General features: G+C 48.9%; 1 protein-coding gene across 2 annotated transcripts in view; it reads left to right on the top strand.

Moving 5' to 3' along the window:
- The first annotated feature begins 4,180 nt into the window (after positions 1-4,180).
- Positions 4,181-11,407, top strand: part of LOC122371214 — an 85,388-nt gene continuing 78,161 nt past the window's right edge. The window contains exons 1-8 of one of the 2 annotated variants that reach the window (XM_043347364.1): positions 4,181-4,445; positions 4,623-4,789; positions 6,851-6,996; positions 7,192-7,269; positions 7,439-7,553; positions 8,458-9,750; positions 10,033-10,096; positions 10,378-10,628. In XM_043347364.1, the coding sequence (XP_043203299.1) occupies positions 9,709-9,750; positions 10,033-10,096; positions 10,378-10,628 (357 nt within the window). In that variant the 5' untranslated portion in view covers positions 4,181-4,445; positions 4,623-4,789; positions 6,851-6,996; ... (1 more) ...; positions 7,439-7,553; positions 8,458-9,708. Of the gene's footprint in view, positions 4,446-4,622; positions 4,790-6,850; positions 6,997-7,191; positions 7,270-7,438; positions 7,555-8,457; positions 9,751-10,032; positions 10,097-10,377; positions 10,629-11,407 lie in introns of those variants that run through there. The other variant, XM_043347363.1, reaches the window with a different exon arrangement.

Here is an 11,407-nt window from a genome sequence, read left to right as displayed (position 1 = left end):
TCGGCCCGCACTATTTCAAAAGTTACTGAGGTTTGAAACTCACTGAAATTCAAACCTCATTAACTTTTGAAACAGTGCGGGCCGAGCTTAGCTTTTACGATATTCGTAATGAGGAGCATGTAATGTGTCTGCATATAAATTTTGACGAAAATCGGAGGGGCTCTCCGAATGACCTTGAAATTCCGTAACTTTGTGACTCCGTAACGTGAAAAATATGGCGGGCCGAGCTTAACTTTTATGATATTTGTAATGAGGAGGATGTAATATGTCCGTATACCAATTTTGACGGAAATCGCAGGGGCTCACCCAAATGACCTTGAAATTCAAACCTCCGTAACTTCGTAAATATGGCGGGCCGAGCTTAAATTTTGTGATATTCGTAATGAGGAGCATCTAGAGTGTCCGTACACAAATTTTGACGGAAATCGTAGGGGCTCTCCCGAATGACCTTGAAATTCAAACATCCGTTACTTCGTAAATATGGCGGGCCGAGCTTAGATTTTGGGTGCATCGTAATCAGGACGTTACGTACTATCCACTGACCAAGTTTGGTCCAAATCGTAGGGGCTCACCTGATTCCGAATCTTAGATTATAGATTAGGATTCACTTACATCTAACTTGACGACCGTACAGAAAATCCTAGATGAACCAGTAAGCATCAATCATTGTAAGGTACGAGCAGAAGTGCGCTGCTAAGAGAACACACGCTCACGCGTATCTTGCAAGTAGAGCGCAAGATTTGTCTACAATAAAATTGCTGCCATATTTCCCAACCCCAGTGAAGTATAAGTAAAGTAATCTTGAAGACCCTTTCGGCTTGCCTTTCGGCACCCTTGAAGACAGGAGTTCTATAGCCTTGCAACAACTCAAAAAGTAGGTACCTACCTACAGGGCTGATGGAGACGAAAACACCACCAGTCGATCTTCCGCTTATAGTTTCACCCAAGGGCGCACACTAGGGGGGGGGGGGGCACACGGGCCCGTGCCCCCCCATTCGAGTTGGGGGGCCCAGCTCGAAGGAAGAGGGGCCCATTTGAGGCGGCCTTCGGCCGCCTCAAATGGGCCTCTAACTAATCCTTAGACCATGGAAGACCGTGTACAAAGGGCCCTCAAATGGCCTTAAAGGGCAGTCAGATAGTCTCAAAAGGCCCTCAGATGGCCTCGAAGGGCCCTCAGATTACCTCAAAGGGCCCTCAGTTAGCGTCATAGGGCCCTCATCTGGTGTCAAAGGGCCCTTAGATGGTGTCAAAGGGCCCTCAGATAGCCTCGAAGGGCCCCAGATGGCCTTAAGGGGCCCTCCAGATGACTTCAAAGGGCTCTCAGATGGCCTTAAAGGGCCCTTAGATAGCCTCAATTAGGGCCCTCAGCTAACGTCAAACGCCAGATGGTGCCAGATGGCCCTCAGCTGGCGCCAAATGGCCATCAGAAGGCCTCAAACGGTCCTCAGCTGGAGTCCAGCGGTCCTCAGTTGGCGTCAAGCGGCCCTCAAAAAGCCTCAAGGGGCCCTCAGAAGGCCTTAAAGAGCATCAAAGGGTCTTGAGCTAGCGTCAGAGGGCCCCCAGCTGATGTCAGAGGGCCCTGAGCTAGCGTCAAACTTAAAGGGCCCTTAGCTGGTGTCAGAGGGCCCCAGTTGGTGTCAGGTGGTCATCCATTGGCGTCTAATGGCCATCAGAAGGCCCAAAAACGGTCCTCAGCTGGCGTCCAACGGTCCTCAGCTGACGTCAAGAGGCCCTCAAAAGGCCTCAAAGACCCCTCGACTGCTCAAAGGGCCCTTAGAAGGCCTCAATGGGAACTCAAGAGACGTTAAACGGCCCTCAAAAGGCTTGAAAGGGCCCTCTGCTGATGGCAAAGGGCTCGCACGGCTGAGTCAATAAGAGCCTTGTCAAAAAACGGACCTGAGAAACCTTGCCGCCCCTGGTTATCTGCGGGACTCCTACAGTTACCTGAGTGGCCCCCGTTTACTGAGGGGCCCTGGTTATTGATGGGGTCCCTGGTTACTTGAGGCCATCTGAGGGCCCTTTAAGGCCATTTGAGAGCCCTTTGAGGTCATCTGAGGGCCCCTTAAGGCCTGGTTACCAGAGGGGCCCATGGTCACCTGGTAGCCCCTGATCAATTGAAACCCCTGGTCATCTGAAACGCCCCTGATTACCTAAAGGATCCCTGATCACTTGGATTCAGTGACATAGCAAGGGAGCGAGGGGGTACGTGCCCGTTCTCGGGTTTAGGGTTTCTTCGAAACCGAGGGGCCCTGCGGCGCCAGTTGGCAGCAGAGGGTTCGCGCTGGCCGCACTTCAACTCGGAAGGACACCACAGGCTTGTGGGGGCACGTTATTGGCTCCTATGTAGCCACAATTATCTTCATAAAGGCCCAATGCCGGTTTCTGAGAGACCTCGCCGGCCGCTCAGGGCCCTAGTAACGGCCAACGAGGGATTGGCTGCTATGGCTCCACATCCGTCTGTGATAGACACACGGCCCACACCAGTGTTTCTAAAGGCATCCACAACGGCAACTGCAAGGCCCCTCGCGCCACCTCCAAGGGACCCCCCACCAACGCATCTTAAGGGCCTACATCGGCGGCTCTGAGAGTCCCCACACCGGCGCCTCTGAGGGCCACGTACCAGTGACTCTGAGGGCCTCTTACTAGCCTCTGAGTGTCCTTGCCAGCCTATGAAGGGCCACTTTCCACTTGCAGGCCATTTTGCAGGGCCACACACATGCCAATGATGGCCCCACCAGTGTCTCTAAGCCCTAAGACCCCGCAACGGCGCCTGTGAGGACCAAACACCAGCGCATCTGACGGCCTTTCACTGGCACCTCTGAGCGCGTCACACACCGGTGACTCTGAGGAGCTCGCTCGCTTCGCTCGCTCGAAAATACCATGTATGTACATTAGGCATTAGTGTACATTAGGCACACTCCTCGGGCATAAATGATACTTTTATTTGCCAATTTTCCACATTTTCTCATGCAAAGACCGTTTTAAAGAGACCCGTCTGCCACTGAGACTGGACCCACCGTGCCTCCCTCCTCCCATCGAAAGGTCCTGGATACATCCTTGCCTGAGCTGACCCCCGGGTGACTCGCGGGCCCGGGGTCAGGTGACCAGCAGGTGACCCCCTCTTGGGCGAAATTCTGGGTACGTGTCCGACATGCATCGTACATAGTCCTGTTGATTTGATTCATCGGTTAAACATTAAATATAAGTTATAAGCTGGATCTCTAGTCTGTGATCCCGCATCGTATCAGATACCTAATGACATTTCATGTCGATGTGCCTAAAAAAATATGCGAATATACTTGAAAAAGGAGTGTTGCTACCGCTCCTACACATCCGGACCAAACAGTGACCGGCCCCTGCTTCCAGCCACCCGGGGCCGGTCGGCCGGCCGGCAGTTATATGTCGCTGCCCGGGGCTGATTTCTGAGGGACTTGCAACAATGTTTATTAATGAAATGTTTTACTTTACGTAATAAATTAGATGATTAGGTATACCTATGTACCGGCTCTGAGTCGCATTTGAGAAAAAAAAACATGCTAGCGTAAAAATATAAATGTTTTGAAAATTAAGCTGGTTCCGAAATAATTGTTTTACCATGCATTGACAAAAGCTCGAGCCTCAAACCAACCGAAATATAACCCCATGAAGATATTGGCTGTAAAAGAGATTAGGTGCAGATTTGGTCATATTACGTGCATTTGCCGGAAAGCCCGTCGTGAAAACGGCTAATGAATACCTCCAACTTCATTACCACCCTACGCCTTCATGCCATTATACTATTGTAGACAGTAGCCGTTTCACGACGGGCTATCCGGCGAATGCACCTGATTTGACCAAATCTGCACGTAATTTCTTTTACAGCAAACATCTTCATTTTATGAATTTATTTCAGTGTTTTAATCGATGATACTCTCTGATAATATGACAAAGCAGGCATATAAGCAATTAGTGCAACCCTAGCTGATAGCTGCTAAGAGACACACTGAACCTGATTTGATCAGATCTGCACCATAATCTGTACCAGATGTGCACCAAATGTGTACCAGATTGCCGTCGTGTGAAAACGGCCATTGTGTTGTATGGTTTTCGCTTTAATCCAATTTTGTTATTTGTGGTATTTTGGGTTGATCAACACGTCACGTGGCAGTCTTTTTAATTGCTAAAATTTATCAAATAGAATTTGCCAAGGAATTTGCCAATGCAGAGCCCCAGCAGCACCATGTAGAACAGATGCAAAATTAAGTTTCACATTATGATAACTTTCTATGATGAGTAGACCGTAAATTAAGCGTTGATATTTTGAAGCAGATGAACGATTTTCGTATAATAAGTGTGTAGCCGGAAAACGTTTGTTCTAGAGTATACCGGGTAGTCACGTGGCATCATTTTTATTATAGATACCCAAAAGTGTCTTTTGAACTATTAATATCAAGTGATAATGAACGGTAAGAGACATCTTCATTGCTCGAATGGATTGATAAATTACCCACTTCGACCAGCGTTTTGCCTGCTTATTATGCAACACACAAATGCAAATTATGTAACCAAGCTTTCGAGGAGACAATAAGATAGTCTACTTTTGATTCAGTAGGCATGCACTAAATGCACGTTATCACCTACAGGTATTCAGTGTCACTGCCCAGGGCTGGAGTCGGCCCGCGATGGAGACAATTCGCCATACAATTCTCAGCCAATGGCCAGCCAGTTTCCCTGTGCCACTGTTCACGACGACCGTGACAAGAAGAAAAAGTCTGGCAGCAGCAAATCATTTCTGCCCTCGTACATTCACGTAAGTTACAGTTACAGGACACGGGCGGATCCAGCCGTTTTCAAAGGGAGGGGCCAAAGCCGGCCAAAAGATCAGGTCTACGAAGGTTATCAATGACAAAATTTCCCGCTTTTCATATACTTGGATTAATTGGGATTGGAAGTGAGGATTTGTTGCCTTATGTTGCATGCATGTCGTCATTTTTTTTGTGAATTGCAGTCCTGAGGAGATTTTAACCCTCGCCCGCACATGCCATTTTCCCATCCTAGAACGCACATGGGGGGGGGGGGGTTGCCACCCCCCGCGCCATTTCGTTCCTGTTGGAGATAGAGCTTAGCGGTAAAGACCAAAAAAATTATTTGGGAAGAGACGAATCCAATGATACCCAGTTTTACCTTCTCAGGTCAGTCATTGACCTTCCAGGTCAGGTCAAACTAAAAAATGTTGCTGTTTTGGGTCACCGTTGGATATCAAGTGCGCTGCTTATCAAATACCGATGACGATGCTGTTTTCTGGTGCCAAGCCAGCTAGAACCTCTTTGTCACACTACCCGACCAGAATTTTGCTGCTGAGGTCATTTCAGGTCAAGTTAGGTCAAGGTCAATTATATGTGTTTGTATGTCTGTGTGTGTCTGTGTGTATACTGATGTGTGCACCGATTGTTTTTGGGTCCATATTACATGAAATCATGATCTGAGAAGCTTTTCCCAAAAATGCAGTCAAAAAACTTCACAAAAAGTAAATTCAGCTTGCCTAAAACGCAATTATCTTAGATGACCTAGGTTGACCTTGACCCTGACCTTGACCCCTGTACATCGTCGAACAACATGTTCCATGATAGGTGGGAGGTAAGACTGCCAAAAAAGGCCGAAATCAGGGTGTCAAAAGCTAACAAGGCACATGGCAAACGCAAGATGTTGAGAATTGGCCATTTGGGTCATGACATGACCTGAAAAACAAGGTCATATCTCCGAAACCAAAAATTACAGAAACTTGAAATTTTCAGTGGACATCAAGAAAGGATAGAGAAGCAGCTATGCGAAAAATCAGCCTTCTAGCTCTAAAAATGTTGAGTGCAGAGCAGAAAGACTACCTGGGGGGGGGGGCAACCCCCCCCATGTGCGGGCGAGGGTTAAAGGGGGAATTTGATTTGGAAGGGGGGGGGGCAAATCATGTTTTGGCCGCCCCCTAGCCCTAACTTTGGCCCGGTTGCCCCCCCCCCCTTGGATCCACCAGTGGTTACAGATAAAGCAAGGTAGTCAAAAAGATTCCCCCTTAAAATATTACTTGTTACGAAAACATAAACTAAATTAAACCTAAGTAAAACTATGAGATAACTAATTTAAAAGATGCTTAGGGTAAGTTAAGATACCATGTTTTACTAAAAAATGTCGTCCTCATATTAATGTAACGTTTCAGATTTATTCAGCAATCTTGTGTGTGGTTTTTGTGCTTTTGCTCTTTGGTTAGGACTAGGTATTTTGACGACTATTAAGATTTCAAAACTAGCTTAGAACCCATAGCCATTTTTTATAGTAATTACGCGAAATAGTACACCAATATAGTAATATGGCGTGTTCACCAAAATAGTAAATAGGGCGTGTTCATCATCTGTCCTCTATGCTCAGAACATAACCCATCCGCATGCCTCCTCCCGCTCCTTTTCGGGCTGGCGGTCACCCCACCCCACCTGAAAACCGGCGGTTGAGGTTGGGTCCACACCACGACCCGTTAAAATCCTCTCAGGGGGACCGGGGAGACCACTTGAGAGGCGGGGGGGGAGGGGGATTGTCCCAACGAGGCAATGTGGTCCCACCTGGACGGTCTCGCTTCCCTGGATCACCGTCACAGTCCCCCACAGCCCAATGTCTACGCCCCATCCTATTATCCCATGCTACGCATTGGTGTTTTCAGCCCGAAAGAGCTTGTTCCAAACAAAACAAGCCAAAACCAAAAAGGGCTTGTTGTTATGTCTGGTTCATTTTGATCCTTCACGCTTTGCCATGATTTAACTGTGACAGTCGCGAGATTATGCTCAACTATCCCAGAGCGCTGAGGGGTCCCCTCGCCCGTCTCGGTCAGGATAAGGAGATAATGGCCAGAATGGTGTCCCACGACTACGGCCGCCAATGGCTGGCAGAGCGGGACGCCTGGTTCGAACAGCACGCCACATCCGACGACAGCCTGCGCACGCGCATGCTGGACAGGTGCCAGAAAACCGAGATAGAGTAAGTGACCAGGCTATAAAACGACTTTACGTACGTACAGCTTATTGTCTTGTGGTAGGTTTGCTGAGTAGGTACTGAGCAAATGCCGAGTTTACACCACTTTTACCCTTGTTCCTTTCTTAGCATTTCATTTCTACCATCCAGAGAAGCATATTACCATATTAACAGCATTGATCATTTATTTGCCATTTTCAGATATGTGAATGCCCAGAAATGTTACCGTGACTTAAAAGAACAAATTGCAAGAGGACGACTAGCAGGATCAAAAAAGAAGTAAGACCCATCGAACCATTAAGTATACATACATTCGGTCCCCGAATGTACGTGTTTTACTGGAATTAAATTAATGTGTAATGTGTAACCAGCGACATGACTGGAATGTATTTTGCAGCGATAAGACGTCATTATTGACAACACCTATGAGAGCGAATGACTTTTTCAGGTACAAGCATGTCCAAGGGGCTCTCGACACGCATTGGGAGCCGTATCCACCAATCAAGGGATGGAGATGCTGAAGGCTCCGTTCTTACCAGCGCTGGATTAGAATACTTTGATAGGTAAAGCAGACATTTAGGGATAGCACCGAGCGTATCGGAGCATACCATACCGAAATGTGTTAATTTACGCTGTTACAATTTGATTTTACTGACGTCGTTGAACGCGGTTTAGGTCTTTTTACGGAGCGAGCGAAGCGAGCGTAGTCTTTCCTTAGATTAACGGAAATTTCTGAGTATGAGCGGCCGGCCGGCCAGCCGGCCGGCCGTGGTCACGATTTTGCGACGCTTATATCTCAGCAACCACTTGACCGATTTACACGCGGTAATTTTTGTAGGGTAGCTTCATTCCTTCTACCAGTTCTACCAAGTATTGGACTATTCCCGATGCATGTGGGTGACCCCTTATGCACGTGCCACGTGCAAAACGAAGAGGTGTCACTTTTGTAATTGTTGCAATATCTCGGTAACGACTTGGCCGATTGCGCTGAAAGTTGGCATGTAGGTAGGCACCCACTAGGCAATGCATATCCATGTGCCAGAGTTGGGGTGCTGCTGCACGTGCGCACGTGCAGGGGTCGATTCCAGATCTCGAGAACGGCTGGACCGATGGCGCTCAAATTTGGCACATGGTTAGGGACCGGTTAGTAGGGTGCCGTGTTAAAGCCAGTTGGGACCCATTTTGCACGTGCGCACGTGCAGGGTGCCGCTTCCAGATCTCGAGAACGGCTGGGCCGATTGTGCTCAAATTTGGCACATCGCTAGAGACCGGTTAGTAGGGTGCCGTGCACAAGTCAGCTGGAGGTACCCCCTCGAAATTTCGCACGTGCAAGGCTCACCCTCTCGCTCGCTCCGTTAGTCGCCCCAAAAGGCGTTATACTGGTAAATATTATGGAATATGGGGTAAAGCATTTTCCTGGTAACTTGCGTTAATATGAGCAGATGTTACTGCATGAGATCTTTCCAGGCGAAAAATGGAACAAAAAGGAACTTCCCAGTACTTCACCAGGGTCTCGGAAACTGAAAACCAAAGAAGGCGGCCACATCTTCAGAGTCTGGGTCTCTTAACAGTAAACACATATTGTTAGAAATGAATTCAAAATCAAATGAAGCAAAAAATACATTTATTAACATTCAACATGTAGTTATAACATTCAGAAAGTGTGTCTTCTGTCTGCTGTGTAGTTGGGTAGGAGCCGAGTCTTCCATCTGTGGCATCTGTGTGCGCCTTTCCGCGGTTCGGCGCGGCGGTTGAGCTGTACCGCAATACAGAGAAGCCTTGCGGCACAGTCTACCCGCCAGGTGGACGGAGCCTGACTGAGCTTGCCAGTCGGCGGGCGCCTCTTGTCGAACATTTGCTGGCCGCCGTGACTGGTAAGTACGACTGAACCCGAAAGAAGTTATATAACAAAGCTAGGAGAGAGAACAAGAGATAGAGAGAAAGAGAGAAAGAGAAAGAGGGATAGAGAAGGAAAGATAATGAGAGAGAGAGAGAGTGAGAGAGATAGAAAGAGAGAGAGGGAGAGAGGGAGAGAGAGAGAGAAGAGAGAGAGAGAGAGAGAGGGAGAGAGAGAGAGAGAGAGAGAGAAATAAAGACTGGGAAGGCGCGCTGGAGGAAGAAAAGAAGAGCTGACGAGTCGGAGTTGGAGTAGGAGCGATTCTGTAGCACATCGGCAGATAGCGACTCTGCCTTTCCGTTTCCATATCCTCGAAATTTTGGAGGTCTGCACTACAAGGGAGGTTGAAACCAACTTCTGTGACTTTCCAGATGTGCTTGCCACGACTGCCTCCTCCCAGTAGTTTCACCGGAGCCGCTATCGCAGGACTAATTAGACACCGGCGTCCTCGGCCCCCCGGTCCCCTGCCGGCTATCCCGCTGTGCCGTCGGGGTAAACTAGAACGACTTCTGACCCTTCCAGGTATCAGCGGTCGCTCCCGGATCACTAATCCCCCTCCTTGGGTCGGGCGGCCGGCGTCGCTCGCGCGTTATCAGTACCCGAAGGGTTTTGAATACGCTGGTCTGAAAGTAGTCCACCCTATACTGGTCGCATATTTCAAAAAATGGTATGCATCCGCCAAAAGCGTCTGGGGGATCAGGAGCGTCCTCTCCAGCCAGTAGCGTTCCGACCGTGACAGGGAGTGGAGTGCGTCGTCGAGTTGTAGGAAAATCGGCAGAGCCTCAGCCGACCGGTGCCGGGAGACCGCACGCCGCGCAGTCATGGAGCTGGATATTGAGTTCGACATCGAGGAGCTCATGCAGGTATGTCTAAGCGATCGGCCGGGTAGTGGAGTGAGTAGGTTACCTTCATACATTGTAAGATATGTATTTCAGCTGATTCACCAATCACCGCTCCTGTCAAGAGTCTATTGCTTGCACGTCACTCAAATTGGTTTCATTTTCAGTTGTTTGTCATTTAAAGTCGGCTGTTTGCAGGCAGCGTGTTTCCAACATCTGATATGACATATTTGAATAGCTGACTCTTTAAGTTCCTTGTGCACGAGAGGAAACAGCTCACGAACCCACGTTGACCGTTCGTTTCAGGACGCCGAGAGTCTGGGAATCGGACTGGAGTACGCTCGGAACGCCATGGCAGATTTAGAGACAGGTTAGTGACGCAATGCCGTGGTGAGGAATTTAGGGTGGTCCGAGTTATGGGTGTTCACAGTATTGCATTATATTAACATAAGAATCAATCGTCTTGAACCACATAACGGTTATGCAGTAATAGTTATGTTATGAGATGTGGTTGTATATTACGGATTAGTTTGTTGTATATTACGGATTAGTTTGAGCTGAAAATGTAGGTATTTTTTTAATAATGGGTAATAACACTGATCATCTACAAGTTATGTCTTTCTAACCGGCGCCTGCCTCCCCATTCCTTAGAGCGCGAGCAGCCGCCGGCCGGTCCAGCCGCCGCCGCGCCGTCCGGCCCGGCTCCGGCCGCCGCCCCGAGACCACCGCCGTCGGCCGCAGCTACCGCTCCCCGCCGGCCGCAGCTGCCGCAGCTCAGCTGGTCCGAGCTGCACGAGCTGATCGGGGACGCCACGTCCCGACTGAAGCTGCGCTGGGAGCTGCCGATGCGCCGGGTCACCCTGCTGAGGGAGGCGCGACGCGCCGCCCGCCGCTCTCTGCAGGTGAGTCAACACGCGCAGGCCGTTTCAGAGTAGTTCACGGAGCGAGACGCGGTTCTGGAGACACCTGTCGATAACGGCTGTCTGCTTCAACCCGTGTGGATGTGCATAGTTATGTGTATATTGCATTACTACCACAGCACACCTAATGTGTTTTTTTTTTGCTTTAATTCACTCCAATTTTCTTGTGCATGCAGCCCCAGATAGTCACCGTTAAATTCATGTACGCCGTTGTAACTTTATTGTTCGTGGGATCGCCGTAAAAAGGAAATATAATGAAAATAATCGTGAGAACTTAAACGTTTTCACTGGCGGTCGCAGCCGCTAGCAAAAGGGGGGGGGGCCAAACTCACACTCGCGGGACATAACATTTATCCGTCACCGGAGGGGGGGGGGGGTGATCGGCTAATTTTTACGTCCACGAGGTGCAGCGCAGTTGGCACTAATTATGCTTCATCCATGTCATTCTTGCGTGGAATCTTTTAAGCACAATTTAAGGCAAAATCACCAGTTCCATTTCCCGTCCCACGGTGTTTCCATGCCGGTCGGGCCACTGCACCAGGCGACGGATCGGTGTAGCATATAGGGGAAAGTGGGTGTATTGCGCCCTCCTAACTAATTGCGCCCGCCCACATTCCCACGAATTCAATGGCATGTTTAGTATTTTGTTTTCGAAAACATTATTTTTACCACTGGATAGTTCCTTTTATGGCCCAAGCTCTCCGATGAAGCCAATCAGCAAGGCTCATTACGCCATCAAAGATATTACGGCGTTTTCTTAG

Source organism: Amphibalanus amphitrite, unplaced genomic scaffold (genome assembly GCF_019059575.1).
Source record: "Amphibalanus amphitrite isolate SeventyFive unplaced genomic scaffold, NRLGWU_Aamphi_draft 001216F_arrow, whole genome shotgun sequence".
Lineage (NCBI taxonomy): Eukaryota > Metazoa > Arthropoda > Thecostraca > Balanomorpha > Balanidae > Amphibalanus > Amphibalanus amphitrite.
Note: the sequence above shows the minus strand (reverse complement) of the source record. Positions and strands in the feature narration are given on the sequence as shown.